The 24,258-nt window shown below is 41.3% G+C and overlaps 1 protein-coding gene across 3 annotated transcripts in view; it reads left to right on the top strand.

Moving 5' to 3' along the window:
* Positions 1 to 24,258, top strand: part of Ttn (titin) — a 266,701-nt gene that overhangs the window by 134,623 nt on the left and 107,820 nt on the right. The window contains exons 153-184 of one of the 3 annotated variants that reach the window (XM_050120983.1): positions 1,520 to 1,543; positions 2,472 to 2,537; positions 2,646 to 2,729; positions 3,008 to 3,088; positions 5,659 to 5,742; positions 5,853 to 5,936; positions 6,021 to 6,101; positions 6,229 to 6,315; positions 6,459 to 6,542; positions 6,664 to 6,747; positions 6,881 to 6,958; positions 7,358 to 7,441; positions 7,890 to 7,985; positions 8,264 to 8,341; positions 11,741 to 11,854; positions 13,135 to 13,203; positions 15,230 to 15,310; positions 16,186 to 16,260; positions 16,943 to 17,032; positions 17,430 to 17,492; positions 17,772 to 17,861; positions 19,344 to 19,391; positions 19,822 to 20,223; positions 20,367 to 20,645; positions 21,090 to 21,365; positions 21,721 to 21,860; positions 22,165 to 22,291; positions 22,392 to 22,655; positions 23,047 to 23,313; positions 23,427 to 23,690; positions 23,780 to 23,919; positions 24,070 to 24,196. In XM_050120983.1, the coding sequence (XP_049976940.1) occupies positions 1,520 to 1,543; positions 2,472 to 2,537; positions 2,646 to 2,729; positions 3,008 to 3,088; positions 5,659 to 5,742; positions 5,853 to 5,936; positions 6,021 to 6,101; positions 6,229 to 6,315; positions 6,459 to 6,542; positions 6,664 to 6,747; positions 6,881 to 6,958; positions 7,358 to 7,441; positions 7,890 to 7,985; positions 8,264 to 8,341; positions 11,741 to 11,854; positions 13,135 to 13,203; positions 15,230 to 15,310; positions 16,186 to 16,260; positions 16,943 to 17,032; positions 17,430 to 17,492; positions 17,772 to 17,861; positions 19,344 to 19,391; positions 19,822 to 20,223; positions 20,367 to 20,645; positions 21,090 to 21,365; positions 21,721 to 21,860; positions 22,165 to 22,291; positions 22,392 to 22,655; positions 23,047 to 23,313; positions 23,427 to 23,690; positions 23,780 to 23,919; positions 24,070 to 24,196 (4,011 nt within the window). Of the gene's footprint in view, positions 1 to 1,519; positions 1,544 to 2,471; positions 2,538 to 2,645; positions 2,730 to 3,007; positions 3,089 to 5,467; positions 5,552 to 5,658; positions 5,743 to 5,852; positions 5,937 to 6,020; positions 6,102 to 6,228; positions 6,316 to 6,458; positions 6,543 to 6,663; positions 6,748 to 6,880; positions 6,959 to 7,357; positions 7,442 to 7,889; positions 7,986 to 8,263; positions 8,342 to 11,740; positions 11,855 to 13,134; positions 13,204 to 15,229; positions 15,311 to 16,185; positions 16,261 to 16,942; positions 17,033 to 17,429; positions 17,493 to 17,771; positions 17,862 to 19,343; positions 19,392 to 19,821; positions 20,224 to 20,366; positions 20,646 to 21,089; positions 21,366 to 21,720; positions 21,861 to 22,164; positions 22,292 to 22,391; positions 22,656 to 23,046; positions 23,314 to 23,426; positions 23,691 to 23,779; positions 23,920 to 24,069; positions 24,197 to 24,258 lie in introns of all 3 variants that reach the window. The other 2 variants (XM_050120974.1, XM_050120992.1) reach the window with 2 other exon arrangements.

Genomic DNA, 24,258 nt, shown 5'->3' on the forward strand with positions numbered 1-24,258 from the left:
ATAATTTAAAAAAGCCAAGTAATTTGATTCTTTTCCTCTCTCTGGAATCTTGCTTGTCCCCTCAAAGTCACCTTTGGGTAGGTGCTAGGAAGCTGGAAAGGAATAAACAAGAGACGAGACTTAGTACCTTTGCTCAGGACTCCACACCTCCTCAGACCCTCCAAGGAGCACCCCCCCCCCCAGTAGCAACAGCAATCACGTTGGTTCACTTTATGGGATTAATGTCCCTTCTAACTAACCCTTCTAACCTCTGACTCTAATGCTAATATCTTCAAAGCACCCGAAGCTGTGAAAGAAATGGCTCCCAAGATGAGCACCTTTGAGGATATTCCTGTTGAGCCAGAATCGCCAGTCATCCAAGGTACATGTCACCGCTGAACATAAATGGAAGAAGAAATTGCCTTCCTGCAAACTCTTGAAACTTATTTTTTTTTAAACTGTTCCTAACTCCTATATGTAAATGTACTAATATCTTTACGTCACCGGAAGATCCAGTATGTTCCAGCTAAAAAGCATTGGTGGCCATTTTGCCAAAACAATAATCCTATTCCAAGCATTCGCCTGAGAAATAAAATCCTGCCTCAGTTTTCATAAGGAAGTCCAGGATACCCCGCCCCCATGCAGATGCCAAAATCAGTGGCTACTCAAAGTTCCTCATAGAAAACAAGTCAAATCTGCATATAACCAAAGTAATGTCGGCACTCCCTTTGAGCACCCCCAGATCGCTTATGGCCTAATAGAACATAAATGGTCTGTCAATGGCCTCATTCTGTGTTGCTTGGGAAATGCTGATAAAGACATAATGAATGCACACATTCAGTACAGATGGATAGTTTCTCTGTCCGTGACTGAATGCAGGCAACAGAAGCCTGGCTGGTGTGTACCGTGATTGTGTGGGGAAATGCAGCCTCTCTTCTCAAGAATCCTAAAAGTCCTAGCATACTAGTTTGTTGGCGGATGAGGGCAAGTAGGGAAGAGAGGAGAAGTCCTTTCTAGAAAGCAGCACACTACTATTGTGGTTGCTGTTCACACGAGTCATTTTAACTCTGAAATGTGAAATGCTAATATCTTTTAAGAACCTGAAGCCCCTCCTGAAGTTGCTGCTGCAAAGGGAGCCCCTTCAAAGTCCAGAGAAGCCCGCTCAGTGATAGGTATAAGCTGCCAAGCCCACAGGCTCAGGAACTAGCTGTAGTCGTTTTTGAACATACTTTCTTCTTCCTGGTGACTTAGCTTAACACTAAATGCAAAAACACTAATTTCTTGAAGTGCTGGATACTTACGAAGAAGCCACCGTTGAAAAGAAAACGCTTCGGATTTCTCGTAAAAAGCCTGAGCTTCCTCCAGAAGAAGGTAGATGCTGCTGGAAGTGTGAAAGGGCGGGAAATGTCTTTAGCTGTCTGTGTGTGTTTTCTGTTTGCGGCGATTCTTTTGGTTCCTAAATGTCAAAGTGTTACTATCTTTCAAGTGCCTGACGCACCCAGAGAAGTTGTGGCCTTAAAGAAAGTGCACCTTCCCCAAGTGCCGGAAGTTGTACCTGCCAAAGGTACATGCTTGATAGTCTCTTTCCATGGGAGGGCAAGGGGGAAGGCAGGAAGGCTTGGGACTCCTGTCATGTATATATAGCTCCTGTGTGTGTGGAATGCTTTGACTCAGTGTAAATTGACTCATGTCTCCAAAGAACCTGAATCTTCTAAAGAAGTGACCCCCCCAATAAAAGTCACTAATTCAAAGCCTAGGGTACCACCCGTTACAAGTACTGGTTAGCCCTGATGAGGTTCAAGAGAAAAAAAAAAAAGAAAGTTCATTTGGCTTAAATAATGCTCTGTGTGTCTACTGGTCTTTGTACTGTCTACCTGTAAACCACACTAATCTCTTTGAAGCTCCTGGGATGGCTAAAGAGGTTGTCCCTGAAAGGGAAGTGCTTGGGGAGCCACCTAAAAGGCATGAAGCCCCACCTGCCACAGGTACTCGCCCCTGACCTGCGGCTTCCTGAGAACTGTCTTCTGCTCTTGAAAATATTCCATTCTATTGGTCTTCATAACTCTTAGACATAATCTTACTGATCTCTTTGAAGTGCCTGAGGCCCCTAAAGAGGTTGTCCCTGAAAGGAAAGTGTCCCTGGCACCTCCTAAAAAGCCAGCACCTCCACCTGTCACAGGTACTTCTCACTGGCCTGAGGTTTCACAAAGCCTCACTCCTTTAGTTCTCCATCCTACTGGTCAGGCATCTAATGTAGTTCCACTAATCTCTTTTAAGTGCCAGAGGCACCCGAAGAAGAGGTCCTCTCTGAAGAGGAAGTGTCCCTGGTGCCCCCTAAAGAGCCAGAAGCCCCACCTGCCAAAGGTATTTCTCACTAACTTTGGGATTCCTGAGACCTAACTCTTGTACTCTTGAACACATGCGGCCTCCTGCTTTTTTAAGTCCTAAGTGAACTTTCACTAATCTCTTTGAAGTACCTGAGGCTCCCAAAGAAGTTGTTCCTGCAAAGAAAGTGTCTGTGGTGCCCCCGAAAAAGCCAGAAGCCCCACCTGCCAAAGGTACTTGTCACTGGTCCCAGGCTTCCTAAGACAAAGCTCTTCTACTCTTGAAACTATTTTGTCCTGGTGTCGTCTCATGTCTTAAATGTGTTTACTAATATCTTTAAGCGCCAGAGGCACCCCAGAAAGTTGTTCCTGAGAAGAAAGTGCCAGCGGCACCTCCTAAAAAGCCAGAAGCCCCACCTGTGAAAGGTATTTGCTCTTGACCTTGGCATCCTAGCATCTGAGTCTCCCTCTCTCTTGAAAAGTCCACCCTAGTGGCCATCACTGGTTCTAAGGATAATCTCACTCTCTCTTACAAGTGCCAGAGGCACCCCAGGCAGTGGTTCCTGAGAAGAGAGTGCCAGCGGCCCCTCCTAAAAAGCCTGAAGCCCCACCTGTGAAAGGTAGCCACCCCTACGCCACCCACCTTCATAGTGTCCAATATGTGTCCACTCTGTCTAATCAAGAAAATACTAATATCTTAGAAGTGCCCGAGATGCCAAAGGCTGTTCCCCAAAAGAAGATGCCTGAAGCCATTCCCCCTAAACCGGAAAGTCCTCCCCCCGAAGGTATAGTCAAAAGTACACTAAGAGGGAGATAAATATCTATTTCAACCAAAGTATTATACACATGTTTGTATGTCAAGTATATATATGTGTGTGTGTATACAATATTATATAAATGTATTCATATATAAAGGTAATGTAAATTTTTAAATGTCAGTAACTATCCATTATGTCTTCTATGATCATATGCTACATACATCAATTGATTTAGCCTTTTCTAAACTCAAATTACAAATTATCTTTGAAGTGCCTGAAGTAAGAAAGGAGGTCACCCCTGAAAAGAAAGTTCCAGTGGCTCCTCCCAAGAAACCAGAAGCTCCACCTGCCAAAGGTATGTGTCCTTACATGTTGCTGAGCACCTGTATTGGGCTGGGGAAAGTGTGTTCGGGTGTCTGTCCACCAGTTGTGTTAACGTGGATAAACATATCACTAGTAAACCCTGTCTAGTTCTAACTAAAAGCTACTAATATCTTCAAAGTTTCTGAAGAGGTTGTACCTGCAAAGAGGTTGTCTGTGTCCAAAAGCTCTCAGGTCCTACCTACAAAAGGTATTTTACTTTCCTCAACCCTAAGAAAAGAATAGCTTGGAACCCTCATGTTCTTATAAAATATGCCTTCATCATTCATAATTTCTGAAACTACTAATGTTGTTTAAGCACCTGACACCCCTCCAGAAGTTACCCCAGAAGAAAACCTTCCTGAGGAACTGCCCCAAAGGGCAGGTGCCACAGCTGTCCCAGGTACATGCCAGCTGAAGTAGCCTTCAGAGAGGTCACCCTCCCATTCTTAAACACAAATGTAGACTGTTGTCTTCACTAACCTACGTGGTAAAACTACTAATATCTTTTAAGTGCCGGAAATTCAAGACATCGTCCCTGAAAAGAAAAGACCAGCAGCACCTCCTAAAAAGCCTGAAGCTGCCCCTGTCCCAGGTACTTGTCTTTCAGATCTTTTTTGAAGAAATCTGTCTTCTGTGCTTGAAAACGGATGTAGGCCTTGTCTTCACTAACCTAAGTGTAAAACCACTAATATCTTTAAGTGCCTGAAGTTCAAGAAATTGTCCCTGAAAAGACAAGACCAAGAGTGCCTCCTAAGGAGCCAGAAGCCCCACCTGCTCCAGGTACTTGTCAGCTAAACTAGTCTTCAGAAGAAATTTCTCTTCTATTCTTGAAAACAAATTTTGACCGTTGCTCTTATTAACTTAAGTGTAAAACTACTAATATCTTTAAGTGCCCGAAGTCCAAGAAATTGTCCCTGAAAAGACAAGACCAGCTGCATCTCCTAAGAAGCCGAAAGTCTCACCTGTCCCAGGTACTTGTTACCAAGACCTTCTTCGGAAGAAATTTTCTTCCATTCTTGAAATGCAGACCGCTACTCTTTACTAACCTAACTATAAAACTACTAATATCTTCAAGTGCCCAGAGTCCAAGAAATTGTCCCTGAAAAGACAAGACCAACAGCGCCTCCTAAGGAGCCTGAAGTCTCAGCTGTCCCAGGTACTTGTTACCCGGATCTTCTTCAGAAGAAGAAATAAATTCATTCGCCCTTGAAAAGCTTTAGTTCTTTGCCCGTTCCTAACTTCAATCCATAACTCCTACTGTCTTGATGAAGCTCATCAAGCAGTTGAAAAGAAAAGAAAAAAAAAGAAAAGAAAAAAGAAAGCTCCTATGGTCCCACCCCCAAATTTGAAGACCCACCTATCATAGACATTTTTAAATCCTCTACTTATTCTTCAGAATGAATGCCTTCTGTTCTTGAAAACATTTCTAGTCTGTTTACCTAATTGCCCTATATAAAAGAAGAGCAATTTCTCCCATTAAAGTGCCAGAAATTGTCCCTGAAAAGAAAATAGTGACATCTCCTAAGAAGCCAGAAGCCCCTTCTGTCATGGGCACTTGTCACAGCCCCAAGGTTTCAGAAGCTGTAACTCTGTTGCTCTTGAGAAATAAGAGTGAACTTTCGTCTCCATAAGACCTAAGTATATTTTCGCTACTCCCTTTGAAGTGCCTGAGGCCCCTAAAGAGGTTGTCCCTGAAAGGAAAGTGTCCCTGGCACCTCCTAAAAAGCCAGCACCTCCACCTGTCACAGGTACTTCTCACTGGCCTGAGGTTTCACAAAGCCTCACTCCTTTAGTTCTCCATCCTACTGGTCAGGCATCTAATGTAGTTCCACTAATCTCTTTTAAGTGCCAGAGGCACCCGAAGAAGAGGTCCTCTCTGAAGAGGAAGTGTCCCTGGTGCCCCCTAAAGAGCCAGAAGCCCCACCTGCCAAAGGTATTTCTCACTAACTTTGGGATTCCTGAGACCTAACTCTTGTACTCTTGAACACATGCGGCCTCCTGCTTTTTTAAGTCCTAAGTGAACTTTCACTAATCTCTTTGAAGTACCTGAGGCTCCCAAAGAAGTTGTTCCTGCAAAGAAAGTGTCTGTGGTGCCCCCGAAAAAGCCAGAAGCCCCACCTGCCAAAGGTACTTGTCACTGGTCCCAGGCTTCCTAAGACAAAGCTCTTCTACTCTTGAAACTATTTTGTCCTGGTGTCGTCTCATGTCTTAAATGTCTTACTAATCTCTTTAAGTGCCCGAGGCACCCCAGAAAGTTGTTCCTGAGAAGAGAGTGCCAGCAGCACCTCCTAAAAAGCCAGAAGCCCCACCTGTGAAAGGTATTTGCTCTTGACCTTGGCATCCTAGCATCTGAGTCTCCCTCTCTCTTGAAAAGTCCACCCTAGTGGCCATCAATGGTTCTAAGGATAATCTCACTCTCTCTTACAAGTGCCAGAGGCACCCCAGGCAGTGGTTCCTGAGAAGAGAGTGCCAGCGGCCCCTCCTAAAAAGCCTGAAGCCCCACCTGTGAAAGGTAGCCACCCCTACGCCACCCACCTTCATAGTGTCCAATATGTGTCCACTCTGTCTAATCAAGAAAATACTAATATCTTAGAAGTGCCCGAGATGCCAAAGGCTGTTCCCCAAAAGAAGATGCCTGAAGCCATTCCCCCTAAACCGGAAAGTCCTCCCCCCGAAGGTAATAATTAAACTAAACTATGATCTTTAAAAAATATTAAATGTCTCTGTTGTGGAAATCTTCTTTTGTTGAATATGTCCTACGTCCCAGTCAAGTCTGTCACTAAAAGGGGCTCCTGTCTTTAAAGTGTATGAGGAGCCCGCAGAGGAGATTGCCCCAGAAGAACCTCCAGAGGAGGCTGTAGAGGAGCCGGTGCCTGCTCCACCTCCAAAAGGTACTTGGCAGGTCAAATGGAGTGCCCCTGTCTGCCTTTGCCCTCGTTCTCTGGTTCACTGGTCCTCACAGTGTGGGCTGGTTGGGCCATCTTCCTTCCATTTGTCTTTGCTGCTTCTAAGGCATAAACTCTCCTATCTGTAGTGACAGTGCCACCTAAGAAGCCCGTCCCTGAGAAGAAAGTGGCCCCTGCTATTGCCAAGAAACCTGAACCACCAGCAGCGAAAGGTATTTTCGCTGCTGTTAACTCTGTACCGTCTTTTGACTCTGAAATGTCATGTTCCCTACTGTTCTTACTGATGCCGCGGGGCTGGAACGACACATTAAAACCTACTAATATCTTTTAAAGTGCCCGAGGTGCCCAAGGAAGCTGTTCCTGAAAAGAAAATGCCTCCTGTGGTGCCCAAAAAGCCAGAAGCCCCACCTGCAAAAGGTACATGTGGAGGTGGATTATTGGATGGAGGCGGGAATGGTCTCCGGTTCTTAAACAGCGTTTTGTCCTGTGTGAGTGTGCTGGGTGGGCCCGTGCCGATTGGTCATGTGTTAAAATACTAATATCTTCAAAGTGCCAGACGTTCCCAAAGAAGTCGTCCCAGAAAAGAAAGTGGCTGTTCCCAAAAAGCCAGAAGCCCCACCAACCAAAGGTACATGTCAGAAGTACTCTTTCAGCAAGGTACTCCGTCTTGGTGTCCACTGTCACTCAGTGTCAAAATCTGTGTCATTTTTCTGATAATGAGTGCCTATAAAAGTGTTTCTGGGAATTTAGAGTTTACAGAATACTTTAACAGACATCACCACTTTTTTAAAAACTTAAAAATATGAATGCCTTTGTTCGCAAATATTGAAGAGTTTTGCAAGCCTCCTCTTGTAATTCTTAATATCCCTCTTTTTACTCCACGCGACATGAAGATCCAAGGACAGGTACTGACCTTTTAAAAGCTCTTGGATTCTATCTGCCTTGGGGTTGTTTTAGAAAAATGTGAAGTTGACAGGTCACCAACTTCTCCATGACCCCAAAGTAAAACTAACTAATATCTTCAAAGCGCCAGAGGTGCCAAAGAAGGCTGTCATTGAAGAAAAACCCGCAGTTCCTGTTCCTGAGAGAGTGGAGTCTCCTCCCCCAGAAGGTACGCATTGAGCTATCGTATGACTCTTTATAAGTCAGGCTTCATTTATCTTCTTTTCTTGAATCTTCTTGGATCCCTGACGTTCTCTCCCTTGGTCATTTACTGTTCTTGCTTTTCATCATCCAAATTATCTCTGACTTCAAATTGCCAGTCAGCAATAATTATACAGGTCATAGGTCACAGTCACCATGATCTGCCTTCAGCCTAGCTTCTCTAATTACTTAAGAAATAAGATGTGACATTTATGAGTATGGATGACCTTAAAAAGGAAGAGCTTTTCCAAGCATCCAGATCGGTATACACAGAAGTCAGGCAACTGGGATAGGTTTCATATTTTAAAAAAATATTCAAAGCAAGGGGAGAAATCGAGATTACTGTGGTTTGGGTGTTTGGGCACTTTATAATTTTTTATCGCATACTGAAACACAATTGACTAATGTCTTTAAAGTATATGAAGAACCTGAAGAAATAGCTGCTGAGGAGGAGGAACCAGCCCCTGTAGTAGAAGAGGAGGAACCTGAAGCTCCACCTCCACCTACAGCAGGTATCAGTCAGGTTCTGCTGCATAGACAGGAAAGTGTGGTCGCTTGGCTGTTACATGTATTACATACCATAAGGCAATATCCATCTTCTATCATCTTGTGTAAAATTTGCCAGTGCTGGCCAAACAAAAACAAAGGCAAAAGAGGAGGGAAGAAAGCATTATTTTCACTCATAAAACTCAGAATTTTATAATACCAAAAATGTATGTTTTTAAATGTGTTTATCACTTGGTTTGTGCTTGCAAACACCTGTTTCTAAAAGAAATTCCTGTTCTTCAAGTGCCAGAAGAGCCTAAGAAGGTTGTCCCAGAGAAGAAATTTCCTGTCATCAAAAAACCAGAAGCTCCACCTCCTAAAGGTACTTGTGCTAAAATAAATGTTTACAAATTTCTGTGCTGCCTAAAATCAGAGTTTCTTGGTTGTGTTTTATTCTGTCCTGTACCTGTTAACTGTTGTCTGTATGTTACGATGTTGTACAGACTTGTAGAGTTAACGTGACTCTTATACTTTTATATTAAATGCTACTAATATCTTTAAAGTATCTGAGGTGCCAAAGAAAGTTGTGCCAGTGAAGAAGGTTCCAGTTGCAAAGAAGCCAGAACCACCAGCAGCTGAAGGTACTCACATGACTGACGTTATTCTTTAAAGCTTATTCGAAAAGTGGCACCCAATAAATGTCCTCTTACTTACGGCAACCAGGGGCAAAATGGCCCTCATTTGTTTCCACTAATTCTAATACCACTCTGTTAATTATAGATATTTTCATTCTTAAAATGTTCTCAAGTTAGCTCTCTAAAACAAAACTAATATCTTCAAAGTCCCTGAGGTGCCGAAGAAACTTGTTCCAGTCAAGAAAGAACCTGTGCCTGTGACCAAAAAGCCAGAAGCTGTCCCAGAAAAAGGTACCTACTTGGAAGAAGCATGCCTCTCCAACCACAAGCATTTGACACTAATTCTTAAAGCAAAACAGACTGAGCTTAGGTAACATCACATTTCATAGGGAAAGAGGAAAATGTATGTCAGCAAAAAGATAAAATGAGACAGAGAAACTGGTCCTTGTGTCGCTGTAGTCCACGGTTACCGAGGTAGAAAAGGCATCAAACAGCTCCATTTACCATATTTGGTTGAATATTACTATCAGGAAGATACTGTTTTAGAACACACAAAACACACTTCTATCCTCAAGCAACTTAAATATGGTGGGAGGATGGAAAGATCGGTCAACTCTCTAAGTGATACCATTTCCGAGCAGAGTAAAGTTAGTGACAGAGACCAACAAAGATTCAGGTAGAGACAAATAGGAAGGAATAATGGAAGAAATGGTTTTAATTTTGATAGATTACTTTTACATACAGAAATTAGGAAAGGGGGGTATACTGAAAGGTATGAAGGCAAAAGGATCCAAAAGCTCATGGACTCTCAGATAAACAGCATCATTTGGGTGTGGATTTGTCCAATATCTTGGAAGATACCACAAGCTAGAAAGAGAGGGGTGTTTTACAGGAATAAGATTTGCCTTCATTTGTAGGCATCGACCACAGGAGGCGTCAAAGGTTTTGAAGAGTATAAATGATTAGATTTGGACGCTAGAAAGCTAACTGCCCATAGTGCTAAAAAAAACTATGATACCTGTAGTAGTTAAGGTTAAGTGGCCAAGAGAACAATTCACTGGATTCTAGGCTGTTGCTAGAAAAAAATGGTGAACATTCTCTTTATTTTTTTCAGGCTCAGAAGGTAGGAGGTGCTTAGGAGCTCAGGTCAAGGATAGAGATATCGATTTTGAGGTCATTTGCATTAAACAAACACATTTGCAGGGCTGGTTGCCCAAACAAAATAGAACAGTTATATTCTCATGAGTTGTTAAATGACGATGCAAATAAACTGAAGGCTGAGGATACACTCTCATGTAACTAGAATGCCCCAAAGGCTGCCACGACTCAGAAACCATTTTCTCCACGCCATCTTCTAAGATGGAGACCCCAGTTCTCTACACTGTGTTCTTTGCAATCCTTTGGAAGAGTCTTGTTCATCTTCTGAGTTCTTAATGATAAATACAATTAATGTCTTTGAAGTGCCCGAAGCACCCAAGAAAGTTACCCCTGAAAAGAAAGTGTCTGTTCCGGTGCCTGAAGAGCCAGAAGAGGCACCTGCCCCAGGTACCTGCTGCTCTTTAAATCTTGGGACGACAACCCTGGCTTCATGGTGTCGCCTTAGTTATTGGTGGATCTTACGTATCCGTGCTGTCTGTCTCTCGTGTTGACCCTGTGGGTGTCTTGAGATGGCTGAATTAAGTGTGTTTGGATGTAACTTAGCAGCTGCGGTGTCTACTCTGAATACAGCCTAATATGCTATACTGTTTTTAAGTTGAAGAGGCCCCCGAGGAGACAATCTATGAAGAGAAAGAAACCATTACCATTGGTAGAAAAGAGACGCCCCCTGTTGAAGGTATACACATACATAAATGTCCGTCCCCTGGAACCTTAATGATGCAAAGGTCTTTGTAGGGTGACATTTCTCCTTAAATTATATACAGGAACATCGCTGAACGTGTTTGGCTACTTTCTTTTTCCAAACAATTATGCTTATTTTGAATTAGAGCCTTTCATTTGCTTAATCTCGGTGATGGTTAGCTGTTCTGAAAAGTAGTTTACTGATGCAGATTCCATTAGTTAGTTACGTTGGATCCTCAAGGGATTGCCAGTAGTGGGTTTCAAGTCAGCTCAGTTCGCATTGACATAGTAATAGATAGTTCAAGTGTAAGAAGATTAACATCTGGAGGTCAGGATGTAGCTCAGTGGTAAGAGTAATAAGTAAAACATGCTTGGCCAGACATGGTGGCATTGGTCTTTAATGCCAGCTTTCAAAAGGCAGAGACAGGTGAATCTCTGTAAGTGTGAGGTTATCTTGGTCTACATAGTAAGACCTGGTTTAAAAAAAAAAAAACTAAGAGGAAGAAAAAAAGGAAAGAAAAAAAAGAGGAAAAAAAGGGAAGGGAAAGAAAGGAAAGGAAAAAGGGAAAGAAAAGGGAAAGAAAAGGGAAAGGAAAGGAAAGGAAAGGAAAGGAAAGGAAAGGAAAGGAAAGGAAAGAGGAAAGGAAAGGAAAGGAAAGGAAAGGGACAGCTCCTGGGCTCAGTACCCAACAGCACAAATAGAAAAAGAAAATGGAAATCACCCTTTTCTCTGGCAACCACCTTGTATGGGTGGTATGTTTATGTTTGGTGACTCTTTGCATCTATGTGAAATTTTTGTGCGTCTGCGTGAACACTTTTATGTTACAATCTTATGCCCTTTGTTGACACTCTTTAAAGAACGTGAAATTGAAAAATTTATTCAACCCGAAGAACGCGAACCTGAACCTGAACCTGAACTTGAACCAGAGCCAGAAGAAACCCCAGTGCCAGGTATCCAGTTAGCGGGACTTAAATCTTCATTAGCACACTCTTCATCTTGACCTGTAATTGGTTTGTGTTGTCCTGTATGTATAGCAGGTCTTTCCATCTCTATGTAAAATAATCTCGTGTGTACATCTGTTCTTAAGCGGTCCTGTATTTGTGCTCTGTGTAATGTTATGTGGCTCGCTCTTTGGCTGTTTAACGTCTATGTAAGTCATCACCTGTGTGTACAGTGTTGATATTTTATGTTTTATGTTCGGGCACTGATAAAGCATATCTAAATATACTTTTGCTTCGCACATATTTAAATTTCCATCGCATATTAATATTTGCATGCACTAACACTCCTGCAATACTCTTTTAAGAACCTGAGCCTGAAAAGAAGGTTATCGAGAAACCAAAACTCAAGCCAAGACCCCCAGCGCGTGCTCCTTCTCCGCCTAAGGAAGACGTGAAGGAGAAACTGTTCCAACTTAAAGGTACAAATGCTGCTTCCAATGACTTGTTAACCTGCTTCCAACTTCTGTTCGGCCTATGGAAACGTTGCTTTCAAGAACTGCATTGCTCCTGGGAGTGCATATGTTCAGCCATGGCCATGCTGTGGGAATTGCATAGGGATGGATGTTTCCGCTATCCCGGGGGTCCTGGGGTATGACATGCAGCCATGCCTGCTGCTTGTGAGACAACTGAGTGAGCAGCATCCTTGCCATCTGAGTGCAGAGGCTACTCCGCTAACTTTTCCTTGTGGGAAGGGGAGGAAGGTCTTTTGGTTGGAAAGGCTGATTGCTGTGCCTGTCTTGGTTGTAAGCATGTGGAATGTCTAAAAGTCTTTGAAAGATATTAACATTGCAGTGATTAAATCTATGTAGAAGTCAAAACTTTGTTCTTAAATAACAGCATGTTCATAGCATATTTGTGGTATTCAATAGCTGGTGTTCACTTACCATGAAAAAGGTATATGAACAATTCATCACTGGGGCTTTTCCATTTATTTATTTGTTTGTTTGTTTGTTTATTTTTGCCTAATGGAAACCCAGTTGTGGTCTTTATTGTTCTCTGCATAGCTGGAAAGTGTGGTTCTTAATACACTTGGTATCTAGCTCCTCAGTATCAAACTTACTACATTCTTTCTGTTTTATTTTTCTTTAAAGCGATAGAATATTATTTAATATCTTGAATCTCATAAGTACATTTCCCGATCATATGTTTTACATACATGCTATGACTTTATTCTTTTTATTTGTATCTTTTAAAGCTATCTTGTTTGCAGTGTTATGTTTCCTAATCTGAAATGTTCGGGTATAATCTTATATGAGGAATTTTCCCATATGTATTTATACAGGCCCAGAGCTAGAATCTTCCATACTTTTAGTGATTCTTGCCCCCGCTCAAACCTTCTCGGGTTTCAGGTGACAGGCAGAGAAGCAGGCTCTGACTGTGACCCATCTGTTGATTAATGGGTGGTGGGGACCCACACTTGAATATAGTTCCCTTGGTGTAGAACGTCCCTCCCATGAAAACTAGAAAGTCTCTTCTTTCTTGACCAGTCATTATGCACAACACAACCACGAAGCAAAGCTGCATGTTTTCCTGGCTTCCGGCTTCTTCCTGAATGCTCTTTGGTGACTTATTCTTGGCTGTTATTAATGCTTTCTGGTTCTAAGAGATACTTGGCTTTGATTCTTGAAGTTAAAAAAAATAATTTGTTTTGGATTAAGTATGCAAATGATGAAAATATATTCTTTAAAATTCTTTAAAGCTGTTTCAAAGAAGAAAGTTCCCGAAAAACCTGAGGTTGTGGAAAAAGTGGAGCCTGCACCCCTAAAAGGTATCTCACGGGCTAGCCGAACCACATGCAAGGCCAACTCTCCGCCCAACTCCACGCTCTCTTGGTGCTGCCATAGAGTTCTTCCAACCCCCTCTCTTTCTTAGTGATCAGAGAAGTAGAATAGTCTCATTCATTTCTTGTACTTCTGTGGCTTCCATGGGTCTGGCTCATGAGTGCTTCCTGTGTCTCCCATCACCTTCATGCATCACATGGATGCAGTCGCTTATCTGTGCCTTACATTTCCATATGCCTACTTGCATTTTTAAGTCAAATAATACCAAACTCTACTGGTTAGAAGAAATCGATATCAGGAGATATCGTGGGTCAAAATGCTGAGCAGTAGTAATGAGCTTTGGCGGGGAGTCGCCTGGACATCAGCATTTTAGTGTGTCCTATCAACACATTCTCCTGTCACTGCTGGGCAATCCCTAGGGATGTCCATTGCCCTTCATTTGCACCCCCTTTCTTCTCACTAGCTTGAGCCATATTCTCCCAGTCACGCAGAGTTTTATGGAGATACCAATTCCTGTCTATTTAACCCATAAAGAAAAATAAGAAAAGTATACAAATCTAAAAATATCAACTAAAAATAGAGAATATTTCTAATAAGTTGGTGGATATCAGAGTTCTGGTAACCAACACATCCTAACCCAGAAATCAAATCTGTTCTTGGTCATGCTGAAATTTTAGAATAATCTAAATAATTTTGGTCAATTAAATTATTAAATGTATAAATTATTAAAGCTTAAATTAGTATGTAATAACATATGGTTTCTTTAAAAAAACAATAGCCACAATAAGGGATGAGTCTTAAACATCAATATCTTAAAACTAAACCAAAAATATGGAAAAACAAATGCATTCATATACTTTCATTATGTGTATTGCATAAATAAATGTATATTTTTGCCACTTCAACTTCCATTATTATATAGTTTCAATCAATGAAAATAGTTTTGCATTAAAAATACTGATAATTTACAAATAGTAATTGAGGTCAGTATAATTTATCATAGTTAAAATTTTTAAGATTCAGCTGAAAATTTTACTTCAAACATTCAGCATTTCAAACACGATTATTTTGAATGAAGTATGTTTCAAATTTTGATGTAAGGTTTAAGCAAGATGATCTTTATCAGATTGAAAAGAAAATCAATGAAAGGCTGAAGAGCACCAAACAGGAAATCTTATAGAAATCTCTAAGAAACCCAAATTTATGTTGATCGAACAAACCTGCACACCAAAAGGAATAGCTTCAAAGTGGTTCGCTGCTCACTGAGATATGTTTTGGTTTTGTCTTTGTGTTTAAATCCATGCAGTGTAACAGCAGTGATGTCTGCTCCCTAGAATAGCATTGTGTCTATGCCTGGTGGCCACTGTAGAAGCACAAAGACATTTATAATTCCTTGCTCATTTTTAATTACATTCAAAAAATTATCTTATTCATGAATAGTTTAGCTTCTAATGCTAGCTTTGAAACGAGACAGTCCTATAATTTTAGTTTTATTTTAAAGGAGAACTTGTGGAAATCTGCTTTTGTTCAGAACGTGAAATGCAATCTTTCTTCGGGATCAAGGCTCACAGCACATTTTTCGGCTTTGTTTTCCCCGCAATGGAAAAGATGATGCAATGGCTGTAACTCCTGCCTGCATCGTGTGGTGTATATGTTGGACAGGGGAACACCAATGTGGGCGTGGGCAATTAAAGCAACTACAGACTGAAGCAAAGATGCTGTGGAGAATCCTTGCATTTTGATGAAAGATTCATAAAGCCCATTGTAGACCAAGAGATTCTATTAGATAGATGTGCAGCCGGTGTGATTGAACTTTTATAAGATTGTGTAGATGTTTATGGAACCAAGAACTTCAAGTCTATCACTTGCTGTTAAATTCTGTAAATTTATATAGGACAGAAATTATTCCTTGACACCCTCAAGTCAAGTGGTTTGAGCAGAGTCTTTTTTTTTCTTGTTGAAATTCCATTTTTATGTGAATTCACACCAAATTTGAAATCATATCCTTTTAAGTGCCTACAGCCGAAAAGAAAGTTCGCAAATTACTTCCAGAACCTAAGCCCCAGCCAAAGGAGGAGGTGGTCCTGAAAAGCGGTATAGTACTTCTCTCCTGGAATGTCAGTGTCCACAGCTTGAGAAATGGGCTCACCTGAAGGCTCACAAAATTCTCTGCCCCTTGATTCCATTTGAGATCCTCCACCAAAATATGAGTGTAGTTCCATTAAAAAAAATAAAGGTTATCATTTCCAAGTCTTTGTAAGGAGAAGGTGGATATTTTGTGAGCATTCATAGTATTTTGACACTGTAACTAAACAGGTGTAACTAAACTGATAATATCCTAACAACGGTGACCACAGTGTCATTTTTCATAACCAAATTGTGAAATAAAATACACTCAACTTGTAAGTCCTATACACAGAACTACTTAAGCCTAATGTGTTCAATTTCAGTATGATGCAAGATCACCACAACCAATAACACCTTTTATAAAACTAAACATCTCTTTCTTACTAAGTTTGTAAAAACTAGATGCAAGATACTCATGAAAGATCAAATTCTAACCTCGTCTTCGTATGGGATTACTGATCTCGAAGTTACGTCACTTTAGATTTCTGAACTTAAAACTAATTTTTATTTAAGCAGTAGTCAATAAATTATGTTTAATTATTATAATTTTTGCTATTCAAATAATTCATTATTTTTATCTGAGCCATCTTGCCACATAGTTGTCGCTGGGCATAGTGTCTAGAGAGACATTATTTCTAAGCCTGATATGAGTTGACATAACAAACTTTGTTTTGGGGAATGTGGGCTATAAAAGCGTTTTTCACGCAAATGCTAATCTCCCACTGTGCTAGCTTGCATGCTTTTCATTGTCTTTGCTCTGTACATTATCTGTGTTCATCATGCTTGCTCAACATGGCCATTCGCTCATCTCGGTTTACATATAAACCTTTCTGTCTTTTAAGTTCTAAGAAAGAGACCCGAAGAAGAAGAACCTAAAGTAGAGCCTAAAAAAGTAGAAAAAGTTAAAAAACCAGAAGGTAGGAATCATTTTCATAAATGGCAATTTATGAAATTCTCTTTCAACAAAGTGGAAATAACAAAAGGTTTATTTTGTAAACATCCATGAAGTTCAACATAATCATGGCTTCATATTTCATCTGTCTGTAATGTATATGTTCCATTGTCTGCTTTCTGTTTCAATATCTTATGGTAATTTTCAAGTACAAACACTCTTTGTTATAGCATTTATTCTTATTAGTCTTATTAATAACTTCCAGATACTTCATAATCATTATTACTGCTGATCTTGTTGTTATTACTTTGCCATGTAAGTTCTCCTCATGGCAATGGCTGATATCATCTCGCTGGCTATGGAATAAATTCATGGGAGTGTTCTCAATGCTTCCTAAATCTGGGAACTCTTAGGTGGAGTGATATCTATCATCTGCCTATTGTCAAAGGGGGTGATTATTAGACTTTGGTGGAACCAGTTTAGATGTGGAGATATATCAGAAGTTGGGACCAAGCAGATGGAATAAGAGAAAGGGAGAAAGAGAGGAGAGAGACGCAGAGTTATGAGAAGAAAGCAGAAACTGATCTTTAAAATCTGATTTGTATAAAAGAGTCATCACTAGCATTTTTGAGAAATAATTGTTCAGTCTGAGTTTTCAGTAACTTGCTTTCTCAATTAATGCTTGACAATGCCTCCTTCCCTTAAAGTACCACCACCCCCTCCAAAAGCTGTCGAAGAAGTTGAAGCTCCTCCAGAGCCTACACCAAAGGAAAGGAAAGTTCCAGAACCTGCCAAAGGTATAATTCTCCAGACATGTTCTTGGTTGTCTCTAAGAATACACCCACGCAGCATCACGGTATCATTATACTGACATTGTGACCGTCGTCACACGTGTCCTATTTTCTTCACCTTTTCTGTGCAATGCTAATAATCATCACGGCTTGTTAAATACATTTCTAGGGATGAGTAATGAGCTGAATAATAACTTCAAATGCAATCAATTTTTTAATATTTTGTTGAACATGAAAAATGTTTAGCTCATATATTTGATTTGATAAGCATAAATGTATAAAAGTCTGATAAACATATCCTAGTATCCTTCTGTACACTAAATTTGCTTCCTTGCAGTTTTGACTTTGTGGAAAAACTTGCAAAGTATTATGATAACCTGGTTATTTCTGTGAATTATTTCAGTTCCTGAAATTAAGCCAGCAATACCTCTCCCTGGACCTGAAGCAAAGCCAAAGCCTGAGCCAGGTAAGCAACCTTATCCTCGGGGTGAGTGTTCCTTCAAACTCCGCTAGTATAACATGTAGCAAATGGGGAAAAAATGTAAAAGAAATTTATATTTTTAGATTAAAACTGTTACATATTAAATAAAAATATAAAAAATCACTGTGCTTCAATGATTTCCGATATCTCAATATGTTTAGATAGTGCTATCTGAAGGGTTCTATATCGCATCTTGAAAGGCAAACAGGCCACCAAAAGTGGTTGCTGCAGACGCATTGATACAGTGGGGTCTTCTCTCCACAGAGGTGAAAACCATGAAGGCGCCACCGATGGAGCCTGCACCCACGCCCATCGCTGCCCCGGTGACGGCACCTGTGGTCGGAAAGAAAGCAGGTTGGTATCCTGTGGTTCTATTTTCACTAACTTGTGTGGGTGGCTTCACACTGAATTAGAGTTGGAGCATCCTGTCCTGTTCAGGGGTGTGTAGCAAACTCTTAGGTTTTCTTCACCTCATAGACCCCACCGAATACTGTGTTACCCTGTGGATACATATTGTTTTATGATATGTGCAGCTCTGCAGGTGTTCTTTCTCTCATAATCTTTTGAGATCAGCGAATGGATGTTTAGTGGTGATGGAACTCAAGGAGAAAAGTCTCTCAGGGAACACGAGTGGGAATCCCATGGAACAAATCACACCCTTATGCCTGATAGCAAACATTCCTCATTTTAAAAAACACTCAACTATTGAGATAGTGCAAGTTTAACAAATAAATACTGATGGTTTCACAACTTTGTGAATATGTTTCATGAAAATTGCATAATGGAAATTTTTATGTTTTTATGTAAGGCATATTTACCACAGTATTACAGAAAAAGAAGAGAAAGGGGCTATAGATGGTTCAGCCTTTATATCTATACATGGATTTAAATTAGTAATTTTTAAATGTACTAAACAGCATAGCCATCTGAAGTCCAACCTTAAGATACTTACTACCAATATTTGTATTCCAGTATTTTGTTATCAGGTCTTGAATTTTAAAAATAAACCTAAGTGGATATGAGATTGCTGTCATTGTACACATCCAAAGTGGCTCATCTGTGACAAGTCGCTAAGTTGCTTTAACATTTTAAGTTACCCACAATCATTTGGGTTTTGGTTGTGTTTAATGGTGGGAAAAATATAGGGTGCTCATTTAAATATAGTTTAATTATTAATATTTATGCTATATTTAATCACCTGTATTTATGATTCAAACATTATTTAGAAAAGATAATGACCTTCCCTGGGCTAATGTCCTTCATCTTCTCTGGATGCATTAGTCTGCTCAATTTATACACCACCAATAACAACAAAAGGACTTTTGGCCATTTCCGCCACTTTCCTGTCACTTATGGGGGAAAATTTTAATTTCTTTGATTTATATGTCCAACATATAAAATATCTTGTAAAGCGGTTTGTATAACTAAGCAAGGGCAAAACCCTTTCTCATAGGTCAGTAGTGAGCCCTCCACATATGGCAAGAGAGTAATGACACCTGTCAAAAGTTTAATTTTTACTAATTAATTCATTATAATTGTCGGGCTCCGGGCCTGTACATGCTAGCAGACTCTTGACTCGAACCTCTAAAAGAATGTTTTTAATCCTAAACTTGGCATTTTAGCCTGGCTACATTGATTTTAGAAAATGCCTTCTTAGAAATACCAGCATATTCTCTGTAGAAGTCATATAAGTGAAACGGGTTCCTCTTTACATATATATATATACATATATATACATATATATAAAACAAAGAGCATGACTCACCCCACATGGTTTCCTGATAAGGGTGGAATAAGTATGAAAATTGCACAAATGCTTATCTTTTTTTATTTCAGAAGCCAAACCTAAGGATGAAGCAGCCAAGCCGAAAGGTCCCATCAAAGGTGAGTTCCATGCTCCTCAGACCTGTGGTCACATGTTGGTTGCCTTGTGAATTCCAAGGCTTACACTCAAAGGGGAAATGTTTTCAAATTTTATAGTCTTTATTTCTGACATTGCTACTAGTATTATTCAAGTAGCTGTTATAAATAAAACCAAATAAATTTTACCATGATGTATTTGTATCTTGATTTTTCATCCATAAATATTTATAACAAGTGAAATAATTATACATTAATCTGGATATTTTACACCCAGAACTGACACGTGAGAAAATAAAGGGTGCCCATTAGTTCTTGGGCCTTTTCATCTTCATGTCTGACCTTCCAACTGTCAAGTCTTTACTTCTCTGTTCCTGTCTTCTCATCTCTTTATGTACACGCTGTGATGCCTGCGGAGGCGCCCAGTTAACTTTCCACTTTGCCTTTGAACTAGGTGTAGCCAAAAAGACTCCTTCACCCATAGAAGCTGAAAGGAAAAAGCTCAGACCAGGAAGTGGTGGGGAGAAACCTCCCGATGAAGCCCCATTCACCTACCAGCTAAAGGCTGTGCCACTGAAATTCGTGAAAGAGATCAAAGACATCGTCCTGACAGAGGCAGAGTCTGTGGGCTCTTCTGCCATCTTTGAATGCTTGGTCTCCCCATCCACCGCCATCACCACCTGGATGAAGGATGGTAGCAACATCCGTGAGAGCCCAAAGCACAGGTTCATTGCGGATGGTAAAGACAGAAAACTGCACATCATCGACGTTCAGCTCTCTGATGCTGGCGAATACACCTGTGTGCTACGTCTGGGAAACAAAGAAAAGACCTCCACAGCCAAGCTCATCGTAGAAGGTAACTCTTAGTTCTGCGCATGATCTGTGATTAAATTTTACAAAAGAGACCTCAGTGGTACCATCCATTGTGATTTCAGACAAAACCTCTGAGTTTTCTTTCCACTGGAAACCTTAAATGTGTTTGGTTGGCATTCTCCACAGAACTTCCTGTTCGTTTCGTGAAAACACTGGAAGAGGAAGTCACGGTGGTCAAGGGGCAGCCGCTGTACCTGAGTTGCGAGCTGAACAAAGAGCGAGATGTGGTCTGGAGGAAGGATGGCAAGATCGTGGTGGAGAAGCCTGGCAAGATTGTGCCGGGTGTCATTGGCTTGATGCGGGCCCTGACCATCAACGATGCAGACGATTTTGATGCTGGAACATACACCGTGACTGTGGAAAATGCCAACAACCTGGAATGTTCTTCCTGTGTGAAAGTAGTAGGTGAGTACTGTGAGGCTGGAGCGAGAGGGTTGCTGGGGCACATGACATTGAAACCAGTGAAGGCAACAAAATGAGACATATCTAATATATATTATAATACATATATATCAAAGATATATTTTATTTTTTTTTTAAATATAGCAACGAAGTTCAAAGATATGTATAGTAATATATAAATATATAGTATATGTAGTATATAATATATATAGTAACTTACTAATATATAATTATGTTAGTTTTTTGGTATAAACTTGTTCTTTTTATGATAAGAAAACAGAATGACTTGTTTCCCAATGTCTGAATATCAGAAACCTCATTGATACCTTATTTAAAGGGAGGAATATCAGCATCTCACAAATTGATCACATCCAGGTTCCTGAATTTTTCCTATCCCTGAAGTTTCCCAGAGAAGTGATTTCTTCTTTCTCCCTGTGTTTCCAACAGAAATCATCAGAGAATGGCTGGTGAAACCTATCCGAGACCAGCACGTGAAGCCCAAGGGGACGGCTGTTTTCACCTGTGACATCGCCAAGGACACACCAAACTTTAAGTGGTTCAAAGGCTACGATGAGATCCCCATGGAACCAAACGACAAGACTGAGATACTGAAGGAGGGGAACCACCTCATTCTCAAAATTAAGAACGCCATGCCTGAAGATATTGATGAGTACGCGATCGAGATCGAAGGGAAAAGATACCCGGCGAGGCTGACCCTTGGAGGTAGAAGGATCTTACCTGTTACTCTGAAAGATAATTCTGTGCATGCATAAAGCAAAGCATCACCCCCACCCAAAAAAATACAAGCATTAACTAGTAAATGAGCCTACACCCAGGCACAGGGAGGTAGCGGTAGGTAGACTCAGTGGTTTTGGTTTTGGGGTCTTAAAAAGTGATGCTATGCTGTTGGGAGGGAAAAGGAGTGGATCAGAGAAGAGCTGGAGGGGGAGGGAGGAAACGGGGTGGGTTTGATCAAAACATATTACACGCATGTGTGTACGTATGGAATTCTTACTTTTAAAAAGCGACGTATGACTGGGTTGTCTAAAGCATTGTTATTTACCTCTGGCTGATCCAGAGCGTGACGTTGAGCTGCTTAAGCCGATAGAAGATGTCACTATTTACGAGAAGGAAAGTGCCAGCTTTGATGCCGAAATCTCCGAGGCAGACATACCTGGGGAGTGGAAGCTGAAGGGAGAACTTCTGAGGCCCTCGCCTGTGAGTACCTCCCCTTGGAAGCTGCCTGTCATGCGACATGACTAGCGCCTCATTGATGTTGGCTGTGCAGGCTTCATTTGCTAACCGTGAACGTGGGTTTCTCAAAGGAGGGAAATTATTTAATGCATTCTTTGTGGACAGGGTGGCTAAAATCTGGTAAATTTTTCTAATGGTCGTGCTTTGCTTATATGTTTATTAGTGTATTGTTTGACACTCTGTAGAAATCTCTTTCAGAAATATTCTCTGGGGACTTCGTCTCATGCAAATACCAATGAAAGTTGCCCTTTTTTTTTTTTTTTTTCAGACTTGTGAAATCAAAGCTGAAGGCGGAAAGCGCTTCTTAACTTTGCACAAAGTGAAGCTGGACCAAGCTGGTGAAGTCCTCTACCAGGCTTGCAACGCCGTCACAACTGCCATTTTGACAGTCAAAGGTACAGGGCGTTAGAGCTAAGGAGTGGGCTCAGCTTCGTTTCCCCTTCCTCTGCATCTGGAACGGACGCCTCATTGTCTTCCTTACTATTTGATTTGCAGAAATTGAACTTGACTTTGCTGTACCCCTGAAAGATGTGACTGTCCCAGAGAAGCGACAGGCTCGGTTTGAATGTGTCCTTACCCGAGAGGCAAACGTAATTTGGTCTAAAGGGCCTGATATAATCAAGGCATCTGACAAATTTGATATCATTGCTGATGGGAAGAAACATATTCTTGTCATCAACGATTCTCAGTTTGATGATGAAGGGGTCTACACTGCCGAGGTGGAGGGCAAGAAGACATCTGCACAGTTGTTTGTGACAGGTAACAGCCCATCGATGATATCGAAATGTTATATCCAGTATGTAGGTATCCTCGTTTGGTTTTCTGGTCCATTTAAAGACAGCATACCAAATTCTAAGAGCTAGCAATTAATGGCAGGGGTCACTACTACTTCTCTTCCAGTGTCATAGAACACACACATACACATACACACACATACACATACACACACATACACACACACACACACATACACACACACACTAAACCAACCCCCCCAAAGCACTTAACTTTTAAAATGAAGAATAACCCCATCTAAAAAGAACAAATAAATGCCCCATGAGGTAGCTGAGTTTTATGCCCACAGTAGGTAGAGACAAACCTTTCTGTGGGTGTCCTGTGTTCCTGAATGTGTTGCCTGCTTGCCCCGTAGGCATAAGACTGAAGTTCATATCCCCTCTGGAAGATCAAACTGTAAAAGAAGGCGAGACGGCAACTTTTGTTTGTGAGCTGTCTCATGAGAAAATGCACGTGGTCTGGTTCAAAAATGATGTCAAGCTGCACACCACCCGGACGGTGCTCATGTCTTCGGAAGGAAAGACGTACAAGCTGGAAATGAGAGAGGTGACACTGGATGACATCTCGCAGATCAAAGCGCAAGTGAAGAACCTCAGCTCCACAGCCAATCTGAAGGTCTTGGGTAAGTGGGACCAGCTCGCGGATGGGTAGGAATATATCCTTCCAACCCGGGGTTGTTTAATCGGCTTTGGCCGCCACATCTTTTTCTGACCATGTGCTGGGTGTCTCCGGCAGAGGCCGACCCCTACTTCACGGTGAAGTTACACGACAAGACTGGTGTTGAGAAGGATGAGATTATCCTGAAGTGCCAAGTGAGCAAAGACGTGCCCGTGAAATGGTTCAAAGATGGGGAAGAGATCGTGCCTTCGCCCAAACATTCGGTCAAGACGGACGGCCTGCGCCGCATTTTGAAGATCAAGAAGGCGGAGCTTAAAGACAAAGGCGAATACGTGTGTGACTGTGGCACGGACACCACTAAGGCCAACGTCACTGTGGAGGGTGAGTTACCCCCGAGTTTAGGTCATCCCATCACAGAGATTCAATGCACTGGGGCTCAGTCCAACTCACAGAACCTTGTATGCTTTCAGCTCGACTCATAAAAGTGGAAAAGCCTCTGTACGGCGTGGAGGTGTTTGTGGGAGAAACGGCCCGCTTTGAAATCGAGCTGTCTGAGCCTGACGTGCACGGCCAGTGGAAGCTGAAGGGCGAACCTTTGACCGCTTCTCCCGTAAGTGACCCCAGCAGAGTCGCACAGATAGCAGCGGGTTGTTTGTTTGGATATTTTTTCTTAGGTCCCCCATGCCTCCAAAGTACAATTCCTTGGTGACTTGCAGGAAGTCCTGTATATGTAAACACTGTCTATGATCACCCTCCCTAGGACTGTGAAATCATCGAGGATGGGAAGAAACACGTCCTGGTTCTTTATAACTGCCAGCTGGATATGACCGGGGAGGTTTCCTTCCAGGCTGCCAATGCTAAATCGGCAGCCAATCTGAAAGTGAAAGGTGCGCTCTGTACACAGACTCTCTAACATTTTCCATGCAAGCTTCCCCTGCTCGGAAACGGA

The sequence above is a fragment of the Alexandromys fortis genome, unplaced genomic scaffold, assembly GCF_014885135.2.
Source record: "Alexandromys fortis isolate MF-2015 unplaced genomic scaffold, M_Fortis_MF-2015_v1.1 scaffold_8_1_9099942, whole genome shotgun sequence".
In the NCBI taxonomy this organism is placed as follows: domain Eukaryota; kingdom Metazoa; phylum Chordata; class Mammalia; order Rodentia; family Cricetidae; genus Alexandromys; species Alexandromys fortis.